The 23,910-nt window shown below is 46.9% G+C and overlaps 1 protein-coding gene across 1 annotated transcript in view; it reads left to right on the top strand.

The window, feature by feature from the left end:
* The window catches only part of LOC120929305 (sterol O-acyltransferase 2-like), a 243,464-nt gene that overhangs the window by 31,228 nt on the left and 188,326 nt on the right, over positions 1-23,910 (top strand). The window contains exon 3 of the mRNA XM_040340633.1: positions 3,039-3,127. Within this exon, the coding sequence (XP_040196567.1) occupies positions 3,039-3,127 (89 nt within the window). The remainder of the gene's footprint in view (positions 1-3,038; positions 3,128-23,910) is intronic.

Raw genomic sequence — 23,910 nt, forward strand, 5'->3', positions numbered from 1 at the left:
GTCAGGAAGACTACGGAAGCCAGTGAGCCCAGGGGGCTGGAAATAATTGCTAAATCTGTTGAGGGCAAGCAGAGGAAATGCTGACAAGAGAGAGCCAGGTGCCTCAGTATGTTTTTCATTTGAGTGCTGAATGAAGTTTGAACCCCTGCGTCTGAATCCTGAATGGTGAAGAAATTTGGAGTATAGCCTAACATAAAGAAACATAATGGTTCATAACAACGTACCATCATCCGGATTACTAAAGAAAAACAGGAGTGGGTAAGGGCAGGGGAATATTTGCGGAAGCTAAGCCTATATCGTTCCCACCCAGGGAATTAATGGACTATCTCAGTACTGAAAAAAAGTTTATTACAGATAAAAAACAAATATACAGTTAACATTTTAAAAGGGGAAAAAATGATGCTTAGGGTGCCCCCAAGAGATATCTGTGATTTTCAATTTATAGATTGGTCAGGGTCTACTCTCTACTAGTTTCGCGGAAAACCTCTTCCTCAGGAGAGCCAATCTATGGAACAAATGATAAAATAAGAAACATAGAAACAAAATATGATTCAAAAATAGTAAGATTACAGCATATAATACATAAGTAGCAAACATGGCTTGCCCAATGAATAAGGAGTCATGTACGAACCCGGGACACCCAACTAAATTCCCCTGCGGCGGAGAAGGGGGATTGTGCGTAGATCTCTGTGATAAAAGGTATAATATTGGTGGAAACCCGGATACAGCATACATAGCAAGTGGTAGGTCAAGAGGCAGTGGGAGATGAAGAAAAGGAGTAAAAAGGGGGGAGGCACAAGGAGAAAAGACAGAAAAGAAAAGACAGAGGGAGGGAAGGGGAAACGTGCAGGTTTAGGAGATATCCGGGGTAGCTACAGGTAAGCCTTATTATAGGCTTACCTGTAGCAAAAAGGTGGTTGTAAGGGTTTACAACCACTTTAGGCTGCTTGTAGGCAGGCGCCTACAAGTGGTAATGTTTTTTCAGTGAGTGAGGTAGTCTGCCCAGGCTGGGAAGGGGTTAACTGTGTTATAACTCTTACCAGGATTTTTGGGTCCTTCCCTTCTGCCTTACTTCCACATATAAATAGGGGAAAGGCAGAGCCCTATAGAGCTGGAGCCTGCATATGGAATGCTGAGGAAAGGCTGCTGCGTTATGTAGTCCTGCAAGAATATCGGAGCCTTGGAGGAATCTGCCAGCTTTGGATGATGCCATTATTGGACTTATGCCTTTCTATGGTATACCTGGGCAGCTTTAACTTAGCCAGCCAGGATAGGAACTGTGTTATACATGTACTATCTTTGCCACAGACATTCTCAGTAAAGTACTTGAACTATTCGTGAGCTTCCGCTGAAGTTATTCAAGAGGTTCATGGTGGTACATAGTGCGATAAGGAACCTGTAAATCACATATGAGGTAAGATACAAAACCACTACAAAAGTTAACTTGGCATGACAAGTCAGAGGAGAAATGGAGTTACTATGAGTAACCAGGAACTAGTGAAGAGTGAATAGCAGCTGGTCAGAAGTGTGGGACCTGGCATGAGTGACAGGTCCTCTGGTAGCAAGGGGGGTCAGTGTTCTGGCCGTCTCCCCCTAGCGGTCAGTTCCTCAAAGTAACCAGGACCAAATTCTATGGTACAGAGACCTCATGTACCTGGCCGCATGGTACAGAGAGAAGGAGCTATTATCTAGAGCATGTATGTTCTAGACGTTTGTTCTTGGCGGGACCCCATTCTGTCACTGGGAGTGAGATGGCAGAGGTATGCTGAACTGGAGGGGTGGGCATGGGCTCAGCACTGTCCCTCAAATGCAATATTTGTAAAGCCAGGTGTGAAGTGGCATGGGACAAGACATGTCACCGGGGAACACTGTACATTTATTACTGCACGTGGTGTATGGCTCATCCCTAAGAAGGTACCACCATAATGATGATTTTCACATGAACACGGTGCGCCTGGTTCCGGGCACTGATGAGCGTGTACACAGGCAAAGGTACCCCCATGTACACAGGCATGGTGGCCCTGCCCACACACTGGTTTTGGATTCTCAGGGTCCCCTATAATTTCCCTTTCTGGTTGCAAGCTCGCCATATTGTCTTGGAAATAGGATAAGAGTTAACATCTAAACAAACATTGATCAGTGGTTCCAAATGAACTGCTGCAGTATGAAACATACAATAAAGATGTACCCAGCATCTTTCCAAGTAACTGTTCTGTTTTTTCAGCATATTTTAGTTTTTCACAGTGTATTGAATATTTTGTGTAATGCACTGCAGTAGGCACCTCAATGCACAAAAAAGTGTACATTGCACTGCAATATATTGTATAATATGCTCTGTATATTTATTTTTGCAGCGTAGTGTACTGCAACATTGTGGTTCCAGCTCCCAGCTGCACCAGAAAGGTGTTTCTGAAAGATACCAGTTCTTGTTCTGTGATTCCACTCCCTCCTGCTTTGCCAGTCAAAAAACAGGGCCATGGCATAAACAGACTGCTTTTTACACTAAATGGCAAAGCATAAGAAGGGGTGGAGGCATAATACTGGGAATGGTGTCTGTCATAGCCACTTTCCGATGAAGCGTACAGGTAAAATATAATTCAATACAAAAGGTTCATAGGGCCCTGCTCATGGAAACTTACAGACTTAAAATGCCTTGTTCTGCATTGTGTCTCTGTGCAGAAGCAGAAATTTTTGATAGAGGCAGGGCTTTCGCTTCTTTGTGTTAGACCCGCCAGCGAGAAAAATGTTGGGCAGCACAGCAGTGACATCATCAAATCTCTCTCCAAATCTCCTGTGGCTAGCAGTTGGAGGTAGCAGTGTCTAGGCACATTCACATACCAGGAAGTGCAGAGAGGTAATTTGTTTTGGTTACTGTTTCAGCATTATTAATATTTCTAATATATAATATTCTCTATAATCTATCAAGTCTTCATATTTTAACTGCAAATCTACTTTAAGGGTTTAAAAAGTAAAAAAAAATTAAATAGAGGTGCATGGAGTTGGCCTTTAACAGAATCTGAGAAATCTCTCTTTTCTAGGGTGTGAAGGCAGACATTGTGGAGGATGTAAGCAATCATTTAGGGACCCTTCGTGATGAAGCCATGACAGAGAAGGTGCAATCACACAGGTATGGAGATAAAACTGCACCATCTGTACTAAAGAAACAGTGATATCAATGGATATGTTAATGTATTAAAGGAGATCTGCAATCATGGTCACATCATTTTATAATATCAGCATTATATCAGCAATACAAAAAATTGTTATTCTTGACAATCCAACATACTTGAGAAAGTAGGTGGAATCCCAGGGAGATGGTAAATTAAGAGACAAGACCCTCGCACCAGCTTCAGTGTATGTATCAACACACCAAACCACACCACAGTGCTCTCCTCTACAGGGGTGGATCCAGAGTCTATTCTCGGGAGGGGCACTACCAGAAAATATTTTTTTGGGGGGGCAATTTATCAGGGAAATTACTGGTTTAGCGATTCAATCATCAGGGCACCATGGTTGTTATGGTGTCAGGATGATTGAAGCGCATTATTTATATTATTACATTGTAATATAAAATGAAAGGGTCCAACTCTCCATAATGCAGAATCCGTGGGAGCCCCGAGTGTTTCACTTGCCACGTCACCTTCCACCAGATGCAGCTTATCACTTGCCAGTGCCACATGTTGCAGATTGTCACTTGCCACGTCACCTGTCACAAATTGTGGAATGTCACTTGCCTGCCACCAGATGCAGATTGTCACTTGCCACCTCACCTGCCACACCTTGCAGATTGTCACTTGCTAATGTAAGAACCATTGACGTATCTCGGCATAGAGCCTACATATACCGTCAGAATGTTTATACTGAACTATAAAATATTATTATATTTATGGAAATATGTAAATCTGTGCTTTGGGAGATATACAATTTTCCTACAATACAAGATATCAAAATTCTTTTATCCGTGCTATTTTGAGGACAAGCAACACAACTGAATATTTAAAATATATATATTTATTAACTAAAGATATAGTGCAACAATTAAAATCAGGTACAATTCGTGATGAAACAAATAATTGATATGCTTCTACAATCAAAGATAAGCGATGGTTGAATGTTCAGATAATATTTACATTATATGACAAGGTATATTCATAGGCCTTATTTAAATCATCCTGGCGTATTTAAAACCTGGCGGCTTGTACCTTGACATTGTATTATCTCTTCTCAATGACAAACAGATCTCTTGCTACTACTTATATATACAGTACAGACCAAAAGTTTGGACACACCTTCTCATTCAAAGAGTTTTCTTTATTTTCATGACTATGAAAATTGTAGATTCACACTGAAGGCATCAAAACTATGAATTAACACATGTGGAATTATACATAACAAAAAAGTGTGAAACAACTGAAAATATATTTCATATTCTAGGTTCTTCAAAGTAGCCACCTTTTGCAGCAGACACATCTCTAGAACTGTTAAGAGGAGACTGTGTGAATCAGGCCTTCATGGTAGGATATCTGCTAGCTAAAGAAACCCCTGTGTCTTTGTGCAACGCAGAAAAGGTGAGCGGATGGACTCTATATGCCTGGTTCCCACCGTGAAGCATGGAGGAGGAGGTGTGATGGTGTGGGGGTGCTTTGCTGGTGACACTGTTGGGGATTTATTCAAAATTTAAGGCATACTGAACCAGCATGGCTACCACAGCATCTTGCAGCGACATGCTATTCCATCCGGTTTGCGTTTAGTTGGACCATCATTTATTTTTCAACAGGACAATGACCCCAAACACACCTCCAGGCTGTGTAAGGGCTATTTGATCAAGAAGGAGAGTGATGGGGTGCTGCGCCAGGTGACTACCTCTTGAAGCTCATCAAGAGAATGCCAAGAGTGTGCCAAGCAGTAATCAAAGCAAAAGGTGGCTACTTTGAAGAACCTAGAATATGAAATATATTTTCAGTTGTTTCACACTTTTTTGTTATGTATAATTCCACATGTGTTAATTGATAGTTTTGATGCCTTCAGTTTGAATCTACAATTTTCATAGTCATGAAAATAAAAAAAACTCTTTGAATGAGAAGGTGTGTCCAAACTTTTGGTCTGTACTGTACGTGTAAGCTTTGCAATACAAACAAGCTTAATTTTAAATTTAGGAAGAATTTATTTTCACATACCTCATTCTAAAACTGATTTACCATCGTTGGCACTTAGCTTTTCAAAGACAAACGTAATATGTATGTCTTTAATATTTGGAATAATTATCTCATACTGCAGTTAGAAATAACCAACTCCCAAATTATATTTGCCAAGTATATTTAAATGGTTTCAGTTGTGTGTATGTGAAAAATCGTCTAATTACCAAAAGGTAAATAATCAAAATTATACATTAACAGTAATTGAGTTCTTCCTGTTTGAGAATGGAAAGGCCTAATGAAGGACTTCTGTTAACTATTGCTACATGTTTGCGGTCAATGTCTGCCTTCCAGCTTCCTTCAGAGATCAGAGATCAGATCAGGCTCCAGCCATCAGCCCTCCAGAGATCAGCTCCCATCAGCCTCGAGATCCCATCAGCCTCTCCCTGATCAGATCCACAGATCAAGCCAGCCTCCTCAGATCTCCCCCATCACAGATCCTGTCTGTCCTCACTTTTTATCTCCCCAAAGAAGTGGGTGTGTATTTCACTATCACGTGACTGGCGATGTCACATGATACTATGTTAGGTCAGCTGCCCTTAGCAACCAAGGATATGGCTATCTTGAAACATGCCAATATTAACCTGTAGGGGGCAGTGGTGTATAAGGAATTATTCCTCATGATAGGGTCAATCCGAGTTGATCATGATTTATGTCCCCCTGTGACCTGAATCTTGGTATAGCATCATAAATTGTTTTATATGTCAAACAAAATGACAACGAACCCAGACATTTCGGCCACTTCTCAGTTTATGATTGAGATAAGGTTTTATGGTCAGCACAGATGCTTTGGGAAGTTCCTTTGAACTGATACTGGAAATTTGATCAAAGCAGTCTAATACTTTTAAGCTATTATAGGATCTTATATTTGGGACCCTAGTAATGTCTAGGTATTAAACAGGTTTATATATGAATTACTAATACACATATATTGTTAAGGCATTATAAAGAAACACTACTATTTAAGATATAATACGATGGCTTATTAGTGGGTGAGCCCCCAGGCCTCACTATACAAAGACAATACTATTAGGCAGATTCATAAAGACTTACGACGGCGTATGAGTAGATACGCCGTCGTAAGTCCGAATCCGCGTCGTCGTATCTTTAAGCGTATGCTCAAATTGAGATACGCTTCTCTGTTGCTAAGATACGACCGGCGTAAGTCTCCTATGCCGTCGTATCTTAGCTGCATATTTACGCTGGCCGCTAGGGGCATGTACGGCGATTTATGCCGAGAATATGCAAATGAGGAAGATACGCCTATTCACGAACGTACGCACGCCCGTCGCAGTAAGATACGCCGTTTACGTAAGGCGTTTTCAGGCGTGATGGATAAACCACCAAAAAGATGGCGCAGCCAATGTTAAGTATTGATTTCGGGACAGCCGTTGAATTTCACGTTGTTTACGTAAGCCGATTCAGAATGGGGCTGGGCGTAGGTTACGTTCACGTCGAAAGCATTGACTATTTGCGACGTGATTTTGAGCATGCGCACTGGAATACGTTCATGGACGGCGCCGTTCGTTAGGCGCGTCATTTACGTGAGGTCACAATTCATTAGCATACAACACGCCCACTACAGCCTACTTTGAATTACGAGTGCTTACGCCGGCCCATTTACACTACGCCGCCGTAACTTAGGACGCAAGTTCTTTGTGAATACTGTACTTGCCTCTCTAACTTACGGCGGCGTAGCGTATATGAGATGCGCTACGCCCGCCTAAAGATAGGCACGTGTACCTGAATCTGGCTAAAAGTTTCTGTGTTATGCTGTGTAAGGCCTTTCATCTTGTTTATCTTTCTGGGAGTCCTAAACCTGTGATTTACAACCTGGGAGATGGCACAGATAGGCATCCAGTCTCTTGTAAAGACATTCTGGTAAAAAGCCTTATTCACAGGTTTTGAACTGTGACTCAACCTAAGACACAAAATGGTGTTTCTTCTGCTAAATATACATGGACATGGAAAACATGAAAAAAATATGTAATATGCGTAAAATATAAAAAAACCTGTACGTATATTCTTTTAACCCCAAAGTTCCTGACACTAAGGTGGTGTTTTGCTTGTCAGAGTCGGGCAGCAGAGAGATGATGTAATCTCTCTGCTGCCTGCACAGTAAGGGTGGAAGTTACTGCAGGGATGCAGGCGCGGGCAGTGAGAGATGTCATCTCTCTGCTCCCCTGCCGCCGGCTTGTTGATTGGGCAGAGGCATGTTACTTTTGAGCATTTCTGCAGTGCTTTTTGCGGTGCTTGCCGCTTTTTTGGACATGCGCGTTTACCGCGATTTTGCCACGATTTACGTTTTTTTACACTGTATATAGTTGCTAAGGAGGGGGCCGGGAAGCCAGCTGCCGTATCTTTAACAACTGATGTTTTATCAGCTGTCAGCGTGCTTCCCTGCTGACAGCTGAATGTAAGAAAAAAAGAATTGCCGGCTAAAAAAATTGTGAAACAAAAACAGCGTGTGGTCCCCCCCAGGTCCATACCAGGCCCTTGGGTCTAGTATGGTTTCGGAGAGGACCCCCATGCCAATTTTTCTTTTTAAATGGCATGGTGTCCCATCAAAGTCCATACCAGACCCTTATACGAGCATGCAGCCCATAAGATAAGGAAAGGGAGGGGACGAGGGAGCGCCCCCCTTCTCCTGAACCAAAACAGGCTGCATGCCCTCAACATGGGGGTGGGGTCATCTGGAGGCCCCACCCCTTGTGACATCACCGCCCAGGGCATGATGGGTCCATGATGGCACAAGGGGGCAGGGCCTCTGGATGGCATCATTCGATGGCCACGTCCCCATCGTTATCTACTTGACATCGGCGTGGACAGATCAGAGGAACGCAGCATTGGAGGAGGGTCATCCGCGGGAGCGGTGGCAGAGGAAGAAGCCCACCGGACAAACAAGATAGGAGAAAGAAGACGAGCAGAAGAAGCAGCGGGAGAAGGAGAAGCCCGGAGGAGCTGTGGGAGAAGATGGAGGAAGATTGGAGGAAGAAGCGGGGAAGAAGAAGATATTTTAATAGGGCTGTTACTGATTAAAATTTTTGTGTTCGATCAATCGATTTTTTTTTAATCGATTAATCGACTAATAATTATAAGGCACATACAGATCCAACTACTTTTAGCTGATCTCCTTGCATTGCAACTCTGAATTAGTCAGTGGTAAATGTGGTATACACTATGTACAATCACCCGTCACTAGTTAGTTTCCACAATCCACGACTTAACTTCACAGTTCACACAAATACGTTTTAAATTTAAACTGTAGCACTGACGTAAGTATTTTTTTATTATTAAACTTTAAGAAAAACATAGAAAGTTATTTTAACTTTAATTATAAAACATATCTAGTATATTGACTGTCAGTCACTTTATCCTAGGCAAGTAGGCATCACTTTAGCCAGTCACACAGACATACCAGAGTGTTTACATTTTCTGGAAGCAGACATGATCGCATTTTATTGACAATATACCCTGAAGAACTGAACAGTCTTTCGCACAGAACACATGTTGCCGATACACAAAGAATTGTCTGCACAAAACTGCTTAGGACAGGAAAACGATGGTTATTTTTGCCCCCTTCCCCTGATGGAGCCTGATGCATCCTCCTGCTCCATACCTCCCAACAATCCCCGGATTGGGCGGGACTTTCCTGCATTCACACCTCTGTTCCGCTGTCCTGCCCTATAGCGTAATTTCCTCGCATAATTATGTTCATTATGTGATAGTTCTGGCTCAGTAGGACCGGCATTAGTGTGATAATCCAGCACAGCCAGGGATTGGTGGACAAACTGGCTGGATGTGCACTCCGTGAGCTCGTTCCGGTGTTCTGCAGAGGTGTGTCACCGGCATGGGCTGGCCCCGACCCCTCCGTGAGCTGACTCCGCCCCTTTGCGAGCTGGCCTGCCTCCTACGTGAGCTGGCCCCACCCCCTCCACGAGATGGTCCTGTCTCCTCACCTCCAATTCAATCCCTGCTGATCTCTCTTGGCCTCGTAGATCCTACAAGCAAGCATGTTTGTGGAGGATGGAGTGACTAGAGTACATTCTACAGTACTGTCCAGGAAACTGACAGGGCTGGGGGCTTCTATTAAAATGGAGGCTTCCCTGGATTTCCCCTGGAGTGACAGGAGCCAGCATGGGGAGGGGTAAGTTCTGAACATGCTGGGACTTGTAGTGTGCAGGCAGCAGTGGGACCCCTGTGGACATAAAGGGACCGCCGAACTGGCATAGTGCTGGGCCCACACTCCAGGGGCCCATTCCACCTCCCTGTCACATTATGTGATGGGTGCTCAGCCACTAGCCTGTGGGCCACATGTGGGTATGACTGGTGGCTGCAGCTTCTGTCCCCCAGCATGGGTATGGCTGGCTGGCTTTCTGTCCCCCAGGGTGGGTATAACTGCCTTGGGGACAGCAGCAGCCACCAGCCATACCCGTCCTGGGGGACAGCAGCCGCAGCCACGAGCCATACCCATCCTGGGGGACAGCAGCTGCAGCCATCAGCCATACCCGTCCTGGGGGACAGCAGCTGCAGCCACCAGCCATACCCGTCCTGGGGGACAGCAGCCGCAGCCATACCCGTCCTGGGGGACAGCAGCTGCAGCCACACCGGTCCTGGGGGACAGCAGCCACAGCCACCAGCCATACCCGTCCTGGGAGACAGCAGCTGCAGCCACGAGCCATACCCGTCCTGGGGGACAGCAGCTGCAACCACAGCCACCAGCCATACCCATCCTGGGGGACAGCAGCTGCAGCCACCAGCCATACCCGTCCTGGGGGACAGCAGCCGCAGCCACCAGCCATACCCGTCCTGGGGGACAGCAGCTGCAGCCACCAGCCATTCTCACCCTGGGGGACAGCAACCACAGCCACCAGCCATACCCGCCCTGGGGGACAACAGCTGCAGCCGTCAGCCATACCCACCCTGGAGGACAGCAGCCATCAGCCATAACCGCTCTGGAGGACAGCAGCCGCTAACCATACCCACCCTGGAGGACAGCAGACACCAGCCATACCCACCCTGGAGGACAGCAGCCACCAGCCATACCCGCTCTGGAGGACAGAAGCCACCAGCCATACCCGCTCTGGAGGACAGAAGCCACCAGCCATACCCGCTTTGGAGGACAGCAGCCGCTAACCATACCCACCCTGGAGGACAGCAGCCACCAGCAATACCCACCCTGGAGGACAGCAGCAGCCAGCCATACCTGCAGGAATCCTGACGAAGTGAAGATTTAGGTCAGTTTTTAATTAAAATCAAACAGCAATGGACATGTCTGTTCTCTACACTGGCTATACTGGCTGCTTTCGAACTGATCCGCAGGTGCAGCACAGTACACCTGCGAGTTTCCTGCACTGAGCAATAGACTTCTGTTATTACCTGCAGGTTTGGTGCACTTTCAGAAAGTACATCCATCACACCTGCAGTATATAATAGAATTCTATGGCAACTAAACCACAGGCAGGGCCAGATTAAGAACATCATGGGCCTGGTGCTGAGGATTTTGGTGGGGCCTTTTATAAATAATAAATAAATGCGTGGGAATGACATGAACGCAGCCCGGCCAAGGCAAGTGACCAAAGACACAGAACCCAGAAGGAAGACCGGGTGATGATGGAAGCGCCCAGGCCCCGCCTGATTCATCACAGCGCAGCACTGGAGGGCTCAGTCTGAAAATTTAAGTGTACACTAATGTGCTAATATGCTGTGCATACTTGTACATTGTGGCATAACCTACCTCAGGGCCTCTAAAAAGTAGTAATGTCAGGAAAGTTTACTACAGCTTTATTATCACAGGATCCCAGGAGCCTCTCATGGGGCCCCCTACTGACCCAGTGGTCCTTGGGCAGTGCCTAAGTGCACAGTTGCCAACATTTAAAAAATATTTTCAGGGACACTTTTTTATATAAGTGCTATATTTAGAGTAGCTGAGATCCCCGATGTTCCTCTATACATCATAGTAGTAATCACAAAATTAAATGAGTACTAATAATGGGGCAGAACAAATATGAGAACTGAGATTTCCTTTAGTTGAACTAACAAAAGTGTGTCCATTCTAGAGCTGGTAACATTGAGGGTATTCAGTATAATTTTAAAGAACTGTTTTTGTGGGTAAGCGACATAGGGGAGGAGTATGGACGGTATATAAGTGGGAAGTATATGCAGGTGAGGGAGAGGAATGTGGAGGGTCTAACAGTGGGCAATATGTACAGGAGAGGAGTGCAAATGGTACGGCAAAAGGCACTATGTACAGGAGAGGAGTGTGAAGGGTATGACAATGGGCAGTATGTACAGGAAGAGTGTGGGGGTATGACAGAGGGTAGTACGTACCAGAGAGAAGTGTGGAGGGTATTATGGGGCAGTATGTACAGGAGAGGAGTGTGGAGGGTATGACAGTGGGCAGTATGTACAGGAGAGGAATGTAGACGGTATGATAGTGGGCACTATGTATAGGAGAGGAGTGTGGAGGGTATGACAGTGAACACTATGTATAGGAGAGGAGTGTGGAAGGTATGCCAGTGGGCACTATGTATAGGAGAGGAGTGTGGAGGGTATGACGGTGAGCAGTATGTACAGGAGAGGAGTGTGGAGGGTGCGACAGTGGGCACTATGTACAGGAGAGAAGTTTATGACAGCAGGCACTATGTACAGGAGAGGAGTGTGAAGGGTATGACAGTGGGCGCTCTGTACAGGAGAGGAGTGTGTAGGGTATGACAGTGGGCACTATGTATAGGAGAGAAGTGTGGAGAGTATGACAGTGGGCACTATGTACAGGAGAGGAGTGTGGAGAGTATGACAGTGAGCACTATGTACAGGCGTGGAAGGATATTTAGGGACTGCGTAGTGGTTAAGCGGGTCATACATGGATTGAAATTACGCCAATTATGCAGAGACCAGCCATAGTCAATCTATGAATGGGCTAGCTGGTTTTACACAAGTCAATCTCTTAATTGACTTGAGTACAACCAGCCTGTTAGGTTTTTCCCAAAACAATCAGTGCTGCCAGCTATAGTTAGCAATACTGATCATTGTACTCACTGGCACATCACAATAACACTGCAGGAGTGATTCCCCCATCCACAGGTCAGCAGGTGCGAGGGTGTGTGGGGACAGGCTGGGGAGAAATATTAGTCAGTGACTGGGTAGGCACTGGTAGTATCAGAGCCAGATACACACAGGTTACATACGCCACGATCTTTAGAGCGAGAACAATAATTCTAGTACTAGACCTCCTCTGTAACTCTAAACATGTAACCTAAAAAAAATGTAAAGCATTGCTTAGGATACCAAAAAAATTGTGCTAACTTAACTAACTAGTGTTTTTTTTAATGAATAAAACTGTTTTTTCCCAAAAAAACATGTTTGAAAAATTGCTGCGCAAATACCGTGCTAGAGCTGCACAATTAATCGTTAAAAAAATCGTGACTTCGATTCAACCCCCCTGACGATCTCCAATGCAGAGTTTGCTGATTCTTTCATATAACAAGTGAAAATATCTTTGCAGTCTGCCAAGTTTTTAACAGGAAACATTGTAACTAACGCTTCCTTCTTAGATCAAAGGGATAAACTTCTGTGTGTAAAGAAAAAATCTGGGCAGTCTACCAAGTTTGTAAACAAAATGAAACATTGTAACTAACTAACATTGTAACTAAATTTAACCACTTAAAGGAACACTAAAGGTTCGTTTTTTATTAGATCAATTGATTGCTGTAAGCTAGAGCATTTAAATATCACGTTCCTCGTTTTTCCTTTTGACCTCCAAAATACAGTAATCCAGGTTTTTTTTTTTGTTTTAATGTGAAAGATGATGTTACGCCGCAAGAATCGTGAGAGAATCGTGATCTATCTTCTAAGCAAAAAAATCGCAATTCTTATTTTAGCCAGAATCGTGCAGCTCTATACCGTGCAACATAAAAAGTGCAAAGACCACCATAGAGTAATTTTCTAGCAAAAAACAAATGATGATTTTTACATGTAGTAGAGAAGTGTCAGAATTGGCCGGGGTGGCAAGGGGCCAATTACCATGAGTAATATACAAATAATTATTATAAGCACTGTGATCCTATCAGTCTGCTGCAGTGTGTCAGCTTGTATTTATATTGGCCGCTCTGAATGTAGCTTCTGACAGGCTGTGCAAGCAGGCCCGTATCTCCGGAACCATAAATGATAGCCGTCCCATATTTTGACCAGTTGTGGGGTAGGTCTTCAACTGCATACTCCCCAAATGTGGGGTTTCTGTGACCTCTGGTCGTCGAGCTACAACCCCCCAAAGTCGATCTTTTTTTTTTCTGAATTTTTTTTTTTTTTTTGGGCAAATGGGCCTATCTTGAGAAAGGGGCCTGGAGCTGCAGCTCCATCAGCCCCCTTGTTAATCCGGCCCTGACCACAGGAAAGCCACAGGTACACTGTGCTGCACCCATCAGTGCGAAAGCAGCCTTAAAGCGGGAGTTCACCCATTTGTAAAAAAAAAAAAATTCTCCCCTTAGCTTCCTGCTCGTTTTTACTAGGGGAATCGGCTATTTATTTTAAAATATGAGCAGTACTTACCCGTTTTCGAGCTGCATCTTCTTCCGTCGCTTCCGGGTATGGGTCTTCGGGAGCGGGCGTTCCTTCTTGATTGACAACCTTCCGAGAGGCTTCCGACGGTCGCATCCATCGCGTCACTCGTAGCCAAAAGAAGCCGAACGTCGGTGCGGCTCTATACTGCGCCTGCGCACCGACGTTCGGCTTCTTTCGGAAAATCGTGACGCGATGGATGCGACCGTCGGAAGCCTCTCGGAAGACTGTCAATCAAGAAGGAACGCCCATTCCCGAAGCCCATACCCGGAAGCGACGGAGAGGATGCATCTCGTAAACGGGTAAGTACTGCACATATTTTAAAATAAATAGCTGATTCCCCTAGTAAAAACGAGCAGGAATCTAAGGGGGAAAAGTGCCCTCTAAGGGTGAACCCCCGCTTTAAGCCCCTTTCATACGATCAATCCAATCGGGTCCGCTTGTCTGTTTTACAGGTGGGCCCAATCGGACCCTCTATTCACTTCTATGGAGTGGCAGAAGTTTTGTGTCCATGTACACTTGCCTACCTCTAATCTGATCCGGTAAAAAAAAAACAGAAGAGGATACATCCTCTTCCATCTGAGCGGATCATCTTCATGCTCCACTCATTGTGGCCCATGACTCTTTACCAAGTTGCTGAAGTAGCCATCGCTCTTCAAAAGGTTGGGCATCCCTGCATTTAGGTCCTACACCTGGACAGGAGGTGCAGCATACACAGGAACCAACCCCCCTCCATTTTCCTTCTGCAACAGCTGAAATCTGGTGGAGGAGGAGATGGCATTCAGAGGCTGCAGGAGGAAAATGGAGGGGTTGGTTCCTGTACATGCTGCCCCCCTGTCCAGGTTACTCTTATTTCTGCTGCCCAGGCCCTCTGACTCCTCTGCCAGTTCAGATAGAGCTGTTGCCTACCCCTGCTCCAGAGTATTCAAAAGATTTTGGAGAAACTGTCCACATTTTGACATACAAATTATTTTTAAAATAATCCTCTCAGTATGTAAATAAAGATCTGAAATGTCTCTTTAGCCACTTGGAGTATCTTGGCATGCGGTGGAAGTTGGTTGTGGGGGGTGCCCAGGTCAAATTTTGCATTAACCTTTTGTTCAACCATGTCCATTAAGCCCATCCCACTGTTAAGAGTTTGAGCACGCCCACTTTTGCTGTAGTGCACGTAGCGCGCCGTCGGTCGCTTCCTCCCTCAAGTGTCCCTCATTCTGAAGTTAAAAAGTTGGGAGGTATGCTTATCCACAAATACAAAGGTACCTCAATCCAATGGGTGCAGTTTACTTGCATCCAGCAGGGTAAGTCTCACTGTCCAGGCTGTCCGGTGACGTCAAGAATTTTGATCGATCAAAAGAATTAAAGATTAATCGAGGAATTTATCTTTAATTTCCCCAGCCCTAATTTTTAAAAAAATACTTGTCAAAAACTGTCTACTGTATTTTTTCACACTACACTACTTTTTTGTGGTGAATGGGTACAATGTACCCCTACCTATTCACATATAGGGGGGAGGCTGGGATCGGGGGGCCCCTTGTAAAAGGGCCCCTCTTCTTTAGCAACCAGTCATATACAGTGAATGTACAGCTAAAAAAAACACAAAACGCAAAACACAGATCACGGTAAAAGCGTGTTTTGGATGCGGGTCTATTGAAGTCTATTACATGCAAAACTCTTCATTTTGTGGGAGAAGTCCCTGATCCTTTCCAATAACACAGATGCATAAAAATGCATTAATGTGAACGTGTTCTATAGGAACTCATGTTAAAAAAATTCCCTGCATTTCTGCAAAATGCATCAAAATACGCATTAGTGTAAATCGAGCCTTACACTAAATGAGTGAGGGCCACTTTGCAAAAGGGAATTTTTCTATTCTACTGGAGTTTGGACTTTAACTCAAAATGATCTGAGTTCCCAGTTATGTGACATACAAGGTCTGTCCAGAAAAGGTCCACCTTACCTTTACCGCAGGGCAAACAGGGAAGCTGCCCAGGGCCCTGTCACTGTTAGGTGCCCAAAGCAGAGCCGCCCGTTATGCCCGCAAATCGACACTGAAAATCATCAGCGGTGTGCAGCCAGTGCTGCTTTCTTTTTGGATCAAAGACCAGCCCGGGCCTTGAGTTCCACTGACGCTCTGGCCCCACCCCTTGCTATGCGTGCAGTATTTAGTGACCAGTGTACCTCGGAGGAGCGGGGTAGGGTTGCCACGAGGGGTACCATGGGGCCTCCTTTTAAGCCCCAGCACATAGGGGGACCCGAACAGCAGGGGGATCGGAGCAGCGGGTTGGTGGAGCAATTGCAGAGCAATCAAAAGGTAGAGAGAGAGGTGACAGGCAGCTGCTGGTGTGGAAGTTTTTAATAAAATAAATGCTTAAAAACAATCCACTCACTCTCCATGTCAGAGCTGTAGGCATGTCAGTCTGTGAAGTCGGCTGTCCTATTCTCCCCTCGATCCACGCTGCTGTTATCACTGAATCGCTTGACTATTGCAGATGCACTTCCTTTTACCACAACCTCCTTTTACCACAACCCCCTTTTGTCCACAACCTCCAACCCATTACCTCATTAATTTGAGACCACACCGGAAGTTGGGGAAAATAGGCCGTAGCAGCCTTATTTATTAAACAACTCTTAAAGGTTCACTAAAGGAATTTTTTTTTAGCTAAATAGCTTCCTTTACCTTACTGCAGTCCTGGTTTTATGTCCTCATTGTTAGTTTTTGCTTTGATGTTGCTGTAATTCCTCTCTCTTCTGGACACTTCCTGGTTGTCTGTTTCCTGATAACCACAGTACTGGGAGATTTCTCACTGTGGTGACTAATCAAGGAGGTGTGATTACTGTTAGGTAGATTCAGAAAGAGTTAGGCCGGCTTATCTACAGATACGCGGCGTAGGTGTAAATATGCGCCGGCGCGCTTTTGTTCCGTACCCACAGAACAAGATACGCCTGAAAATAGGCTTTCTCCGACCGATGCAACTTTTCTAAGCCGGGCGCATATTTAGGCGTGACGCATCTTCCGCTTGCATTGATTTCCTATTTAAATATGCAAATTACGGAGATACGGCGATTCGCGAATCACAGTGCGCCGGACGTAGGCTAAGCCCGGTGCGCGCAAGTGTTACGTCAGGCCTAAAGTTATTCCACCAAAAACGTGGAATAACTTTGCACCAGACGGACACAGGTCAGCTGGAGAGCAGCTACAGCAGCAGCGTTACGGACGAGCTGAGCAAGCCGAGCACCCACACTTGCAGGACAACACATCTGTGTGCCAACATGCCAGGGGCAGGCGTGGTCCTAGCACTACTAATGTGTCCACGGACTCGTAGGAGGGCACGGGAGCGGATCTACAGAACGCGAATGAACGTCTTTGCCATGGGGGAAGCAGAGGTGTATCGCATCTACAGATTCAGCCGTGGAGCCATCCTGGATTTAGCCAGAACCCTGCAGGATGACATCACCAGCAAGACACATCGTGCACATGCAGTGCAGCCACTGGTCAATGTATTAGCAACACTGCATTTCCTTGCCAGTGGATCTTTTCAGCGCACAAGTGGAGCTGTGGCTGGGATGTCACAAACCACCATGAGCAGATGTCAGATGTCCCACCACTTCATCAGACCCACCCAGCAGCATCTGCAGCAGAAGGCAATGGAGGATTTCTATAGAATTGACAGATTCCCACGCACCGTGGGGGCCATTGATTGCACACATGTGGCACTACGGCCCCCCCCCCCCCGTGAGACAGAGCAAATATACCGCAATAGGAAGCACTGGCATTCAATCAATGTCCAGGTGATAGGCGATGCCCAATGCCTCATATGGCACGTCCGTGCCAAACACCCAGGATCCAGCCATGACAGCTTCATATATCGTCAAAGCGACATCCCAACAGATTTTGACCAGAACATGTATGGGGACACCTGGCTGGTTGGTGAGTGACATGGGTGTCAGGCAGGACTGTCCCCCCCATGATGCAGACATCATGAGGGGCATATGCACGACTAACAACCTCCTGTCTTTTTCCTTCCAGGTGACTCTGCATATGCACTTGGACCTCATCTCCTGACTCCATACCGGACTCCCCAAACCCCAGGAGAGAGAAGATACAATGAAGCACATGCACGTACCCGTGGAGTGGTGGAACGCACATTTGGCCTCCTGAAGTCCCGTTTCCGATGCCTGGATAAGTCTGGGGGTACCCTGTTGTATGACCCAAACTTTGTGTGCCAGATCATCGGGGCATGTTGCATTCTGCACAACTACTCCGTGAGAAAGGGCCTGCAGATTGATCTACGTGATGACCTGACCCCTGAGCCACACAATCCCCCCCTAACTGAGGATAACCCGTCTGCTGTGGGAGCCGCAATCAGAAGATGCCTCACAGAAGAGATATTTTCACGTTAAAAACACACATTAATCATGGCACAAGTAGAATGCATGCATGCACACCACTGGGGTCCCTAGCACACACACATGACATTTTCATCTAATTGGATTAGACCAAAGTACACCGCACGGGACTTTGGAGCAGCAACGCCACGCCAAGGCTCCAATTATGTCACTGTACATTCATACACCTTTCACACGGCAGAGGGTGACACCCCTTTGCCAGCAGGAGTGACACCCCCCCCATTCACACACCAGTCACACTGAAGCAGCACTCCTCACCGTGTGCTGGCAGAAATCAAAGGAACTCATCACCCGAGCAAAGAAATAAATAAAAAAGCTCATCACCTGAGTAATAATAGAAAATAAAAAACTCATCACCTGAGCAATAATAGAAAATCAAAAACTCATCACCTGAGCAATAATAGAAAATAAAAAACTCATCACCAGAGCAATAATAGAAAATCAAAAACTCATCACCTGAGCAATAATAGAAAATAAAAAACTCATCACCAGAGCAATAATAGAAAATCAAAAACTCATCACCTGAGCAAAAAAAAAAGGCTTTTATTTAGCCTTCCTTTGGCTGCGCCTGGTGGCAGCTGATTGGTTCCTCAGCTGCCTGGGCGGAGCCTGGGGGGGTGGTTGTTCGGGAGGTGGCTCTTCTGCAGGTGGCCCACTCCTGCCAGGTGACGGCTGCCTGGCCTCCAAGGCAGCGGATATCCTGGTGAGGACCAGGTTTGTCTGGGCCTGCATCCTCAATTGTCTGGTGAGGTTAGCCCTCTCAGTCTGCTGCCTCCGTCTCCCTTCCTCCTGAACCGCAGTGGTGTTTGCCTTTACTGCCTCACTAAGGCAATCCACCTTGGTTACAAGGTTGGCCGTGGTGGCCTGCAGGTCAACCATGCAGGTGGCTACTGCCGAGCTGTTACAGCTCACCTATTCAACTGCCTCCCTCAGATGACCAGCATCCTCAGAAATCTTCCGCAGATGGCCGGCAATATCCCCCATATGCCGGGTCTGCATGGTTTGATCCTGGGCTATCTGGTCCTGGACATCGCCCACTACACCCCTGGTCTTCCTGGTCGCCTTCCTAGGGCCAGAAGAGGCGACTGAGTGGGTGTATGGGGAGGTCCTGGAGGTGGTTGCCCTGCTGGTGGGTGAGGGAGAGGGGCTTCCTATCATGGGGGTGGAGGTGGTAGAGGGCCCAACCATGAACATGGTCTCCTTGATAATCCACTGATTCATCCAGCACCACCTCTATAGGCGTGGTGTGGACAGTCCCCTCCACCACAGTATCTTGGGGGTCTTCCTGTGGCTCCCCAGATGTGCCCGCCCCTTCCTGCACATCTGTGGATGACATAAAGCAGTCACATGTTGGGGGACCCACACACTTGTCACATGTTCCCTTCCTCCACCCACACATGCTACACACCAGATAGGAAATATAAAACACACTTACCTGTCCTCAAGCCCTCTTGCTGGGAATCAAACCCCTCAATACCCTCCACCTGCTCCCTGTGCAGACACCGGGCGATCTGCTCCTCCTCCGGGGTCAACTCGACATCACAGGGTGGTCCACCCCCAGTGCCAGTCCTGTGCTTATTAATTTTTGCGACCTTCTCCCGCACCCGAAGCCGCATATCATTTATCTTTTTTAAGATGTGCTTGGCAAGGCGGGGGACATTGCCAAGGGCATTGACACTAGTGGCAATGGTCTCAAGGATCTCCTGCCTCCTGGCACGTGTGGTATTCCGGCTTTCAGGGCCATGGAGGGACTCATGAAACTCCTCCATCCCTGTGATGATAATAGCCCTCTCCTGTGCAGTAAAACATTTTTGTCTATGGGTGACAGGAGCAGCCACGGGAGCAGCCACGGGAGCAGCCATCATAAAGGGAAATTAAGAAGCCAGGGGCAAAATTACCAAGCTCAAGGGGGGGGAAGCAGGATGTAATTTTGCGTCTGACAGACGCATGTCTGGGCGTATTTATGCGCTCGACGCAAGCCAATAGGCCGGCGTACAACAGGAAGTTCGGCCGACCTAGATGCGCGCATGCGCACAAGAAACCGCTCCGGCTAAAACATCACTGCGCGCAAATGCTTTGTGAATCATCAACTTTGCTCTCCGGATTATGCCGGCGTAGTGCAAGTACGTTGCATTACGCCGGCCCAAATATGCACCCATCTACCTGAATCTACCTATGTGTGTCTAAAACTCCTCAGCACCAATCCAGTTTCGTTTTCCAAACCATCACTGCCCTCTATTGGCTCTTTGTCTCTGTACATCAGAGAACCAGAAAACAACAGCAAAAACGAAACTAAACTGTAGGTACATTATATGATTGGTTTTTATCTATTTTTAATAATTTTTAAAAGGAATCAGTTAACTATTATGTTTCTATACCCTGTAAACAGTAATTTCAGCTAAAAAATGTTTTTCCTTTAGTGACCCTTTAAATTAACATAATAAACATCTGTTATAACCCATCAGTCCTCCTAGTGTTGGTCTCTGCAGGAAAACCTCTATCACCCTCCATGTAAAATATCCATATCTTGCACTGCGGTATCTCTCAATATACTGACTGGCCTCAAGCCGACCGGCTGGCTCAGAGACAACCCGTGACCGCAGTGCCCCGTAACCAATACTTCCAGTTAACCTCCGTTATCTGAAATCCCAATATCCGGACCCATATCACCGAGAGGTCCTGAACTCTGCTTTCCGAGGTATCATCCTTCACCCGCAAAGACCAACATCCGCCACAGCGCCCAAGGTGAAAACCTTACCCTTGGGAGCCCCTACACACCCTGAGAGCCCTCTGGATGCCATCCTGTAACCCCAAAGCCCACATATCAATCCCTACTGCATTCAAGTGTACTCCATCCCCCCGAAGGTAACGCCATGTGTCCATTTCCAATTCCAAGTGGCGCACCACCAACCCCCCATTCTTCACCACGAACCTGGCAATATCCTGATTAATCTTCCTCCGCGCCCGATTAATCCCTTCCAATGACCTAGCCAATCGCCATGTAGTACGAGCCACCATGTCAGACCACACTATGACCATGTCCGGGAATGCCATGCGGAGACGAAGGACATCAAACTTAATGTCCCTTGTGATATCTAACATGGATCTAACTCCCAGATCACTGCCGCCTACGTGTAGCACTAAGACGTCAGGCGGCCGGTCCAAATGCGCAAATCGATGCACCTCTGGAACCATCCTACTCCATAGCATTCCCGGCACACCCAGCCAACGAATGCAAGCTTCCTCTCTAGGAAACCCCAATTGCCAGCCTTCCGGCCTAACCTCAGCCCTCTTAGCCCCCCAGAACACGTATGATTGACCCAGTTTCCACACCAGTGCCCGCACCGCACCTGAAAAAAACAAGCACACCACTGTAACCACAGCAACTAAAACCACCCATAGCAACCAAATAGTTTATCCACTCGCCCCCACCCCTATTACAAACCCACCAACAGATGAGGACGAACATAACATTGAAACCTCCTCGATTCCCTATTTTATTTAACAAATATATATCTATATATACATCTGTTAATCAACCTATAAATCAACTTAGCGTTGGTCTTTGCAGGAACTTATACCCATATGTGGGAAAACCATATTGCACTGCGGTACCTTCCCAGTGTATTGACAGGCCTCAAGTCGACAGGCTGGCTCAGAGACAACCACTGACCGCAGTGTCCCATTACCACTTCCCAGCTAACCTCCGTTAGCTGGAAACCACCATCAGGACCAATTCCAACGATAGTTCCCAAAACCCATCCTTCTGCAATATCTTTCTTCCCCTGCAAAGACCAACACCCGCCTCTGCCACGACATCCAATGTTCCACTGACTTATCCTGAAAAGAAACGAGAAAAACAACGACAAACACCCTGAACCAAACAACTAGGGAGGGTGGGTGTTACTTTCCCCCGCGCTGTGCTTGACTCTCAATGGGAGGGACCACCAGGGGCGTTGCTAGTTGCCAAAAAGACCAAGGGCTTCAGCCCGATGCCAAGCCGGCACCGGGGGGGGGGGGGTATTGCGGGCGCGGTTGGTGGAGTGGCGCCGGGTGACCTACCTGACACACATACCCTGACCTACGTGTGTGTGTGTGAGTGTGCGTGTGTGTCAGTACACATACACGCTGACATAACCTACATAAACGAACACTGACCTGTCCTACATACACTGACCTGTCCTACATACACTAACACTGACCTGACCTACATACACAATCACTGACCTGACCTACATACACAATCACTGACCAACATACACAGTCACTGACCTGACCTACATACACAGTCACTGACCTGACCTACATACACAGTTACTGACCTGACCTACATACACAATCACTGACCTGACCTACATACACAATCACTGACCTGACCTACACTAACACTGACCTACATACACTAACACTGACCTACATACATTAACACTGACCTATCTCAGCCGTGGTAGAGATGCAACCAGAGGACTCAATTAGGCTCAGGAGCCGAGGAGGAGAGTAGAGCCGAGGAGGAAAGGAGAGCCACTGAACGGAGCAGGAAGCTGGGATGTGAGGTGCAGCGCTGGCGCGCCCAATGTGCCTGACCCTGTCATAAGATGCAGCCAGGCTCAGGAGGAGCCGAGGAGGAGAGGAGAGCCACTGAACCGAGCGGGGATGTGACATCATGGCGCCCCGGGCGGCATTGTAATTCCTGCCTTCTGAGCTTGCAGCCCCTATGATGGACGTCACACGTCCCACGGTCCTGGATTGGACCAGTGGGACGTCCATCATAGGTGCTGCAGGTTCCAGAAGGCAGGACCTGCTGTGTCTCTCGGCCACCCTCGGCAACAGAATAGTCCCTGCTCGGCAGAACTCGCTCAGGGCTAGTAATCAACTACTGCATGCCCGAGACTCTGGGCTTTTTGGCTACCTATTCGGGGCTCCAGCCCACCCCTAAAGACACCCCTGGGGCCCACCTTTTATCAACTTCCTAACCCCTCCTTTTCTGCCCTACAAGCCAAACCTCCCACTCTCCTACATTCCCCTGTTAACCCTGTCATGTCAGCCCTCCACTGATTAAATTGCATTTCATTGCTCTGGGCCTTTCTTGACTGTTGTATAACAGATGAAACTATTACCCCCCTTTAACTAACCCCAACTATTAACCTTGACCTTATTACCAGGACCCATACTAACGATAATTCCCCAAACTCTTCCTTCTGCAATATCTTCCTTCCCATGCAAAGACCAACACCCGCCACAGCACCCAAGGGAACAACCTTACACTTGGGCGCCCCTCCACACCCAAAGCGCTCTCTGAATGCCGTCTTGTAGCCCCAAAACCCTCAGGTCTATACCCACCTCATTTAGATGCACCCCATAATTCCTCAGGTACCTCCAAGTCTCACGCTCCAATTCCATGTGTCTAATAGCTAATCCCCCATTCCGAACCATGAACCTGCTCACATTACTATTAATCTTCTTCCTGGCCCTGTTCACCCCATCAACCGACCTGGCCATCCTCCATGTCGTACACGCCACCATGTCCGACCAAATGATGACCACATTGGGAAATTCCAGCATCAGCCACTCAACATCAAACTTGATGTCTCGCGTAATGTCTATCATTGACCTGACCCCCAGATCATTATCGCCCACGTGCAGAACTAAAACGTCAAGTGGCATATCCCTTTGCGCATAACGGTGCACTTTAGGCACAATCCTACCCCATAACATGCCAGGGATCCCCAGCCACCTAATGCAGGCCTTCTTT

This window comes from Rana temporaria, chromosome 2 (genome assembly GCF_905171775.1).
Source record: "Rana temporaria chromosome 2, aRanTem1.1, whole genome shotgun sequence".
NCBI lineage: Eukaryota > Metazoa > Chordata > Amphibia > Anura > Ranidae > Rana > Rana temporaria.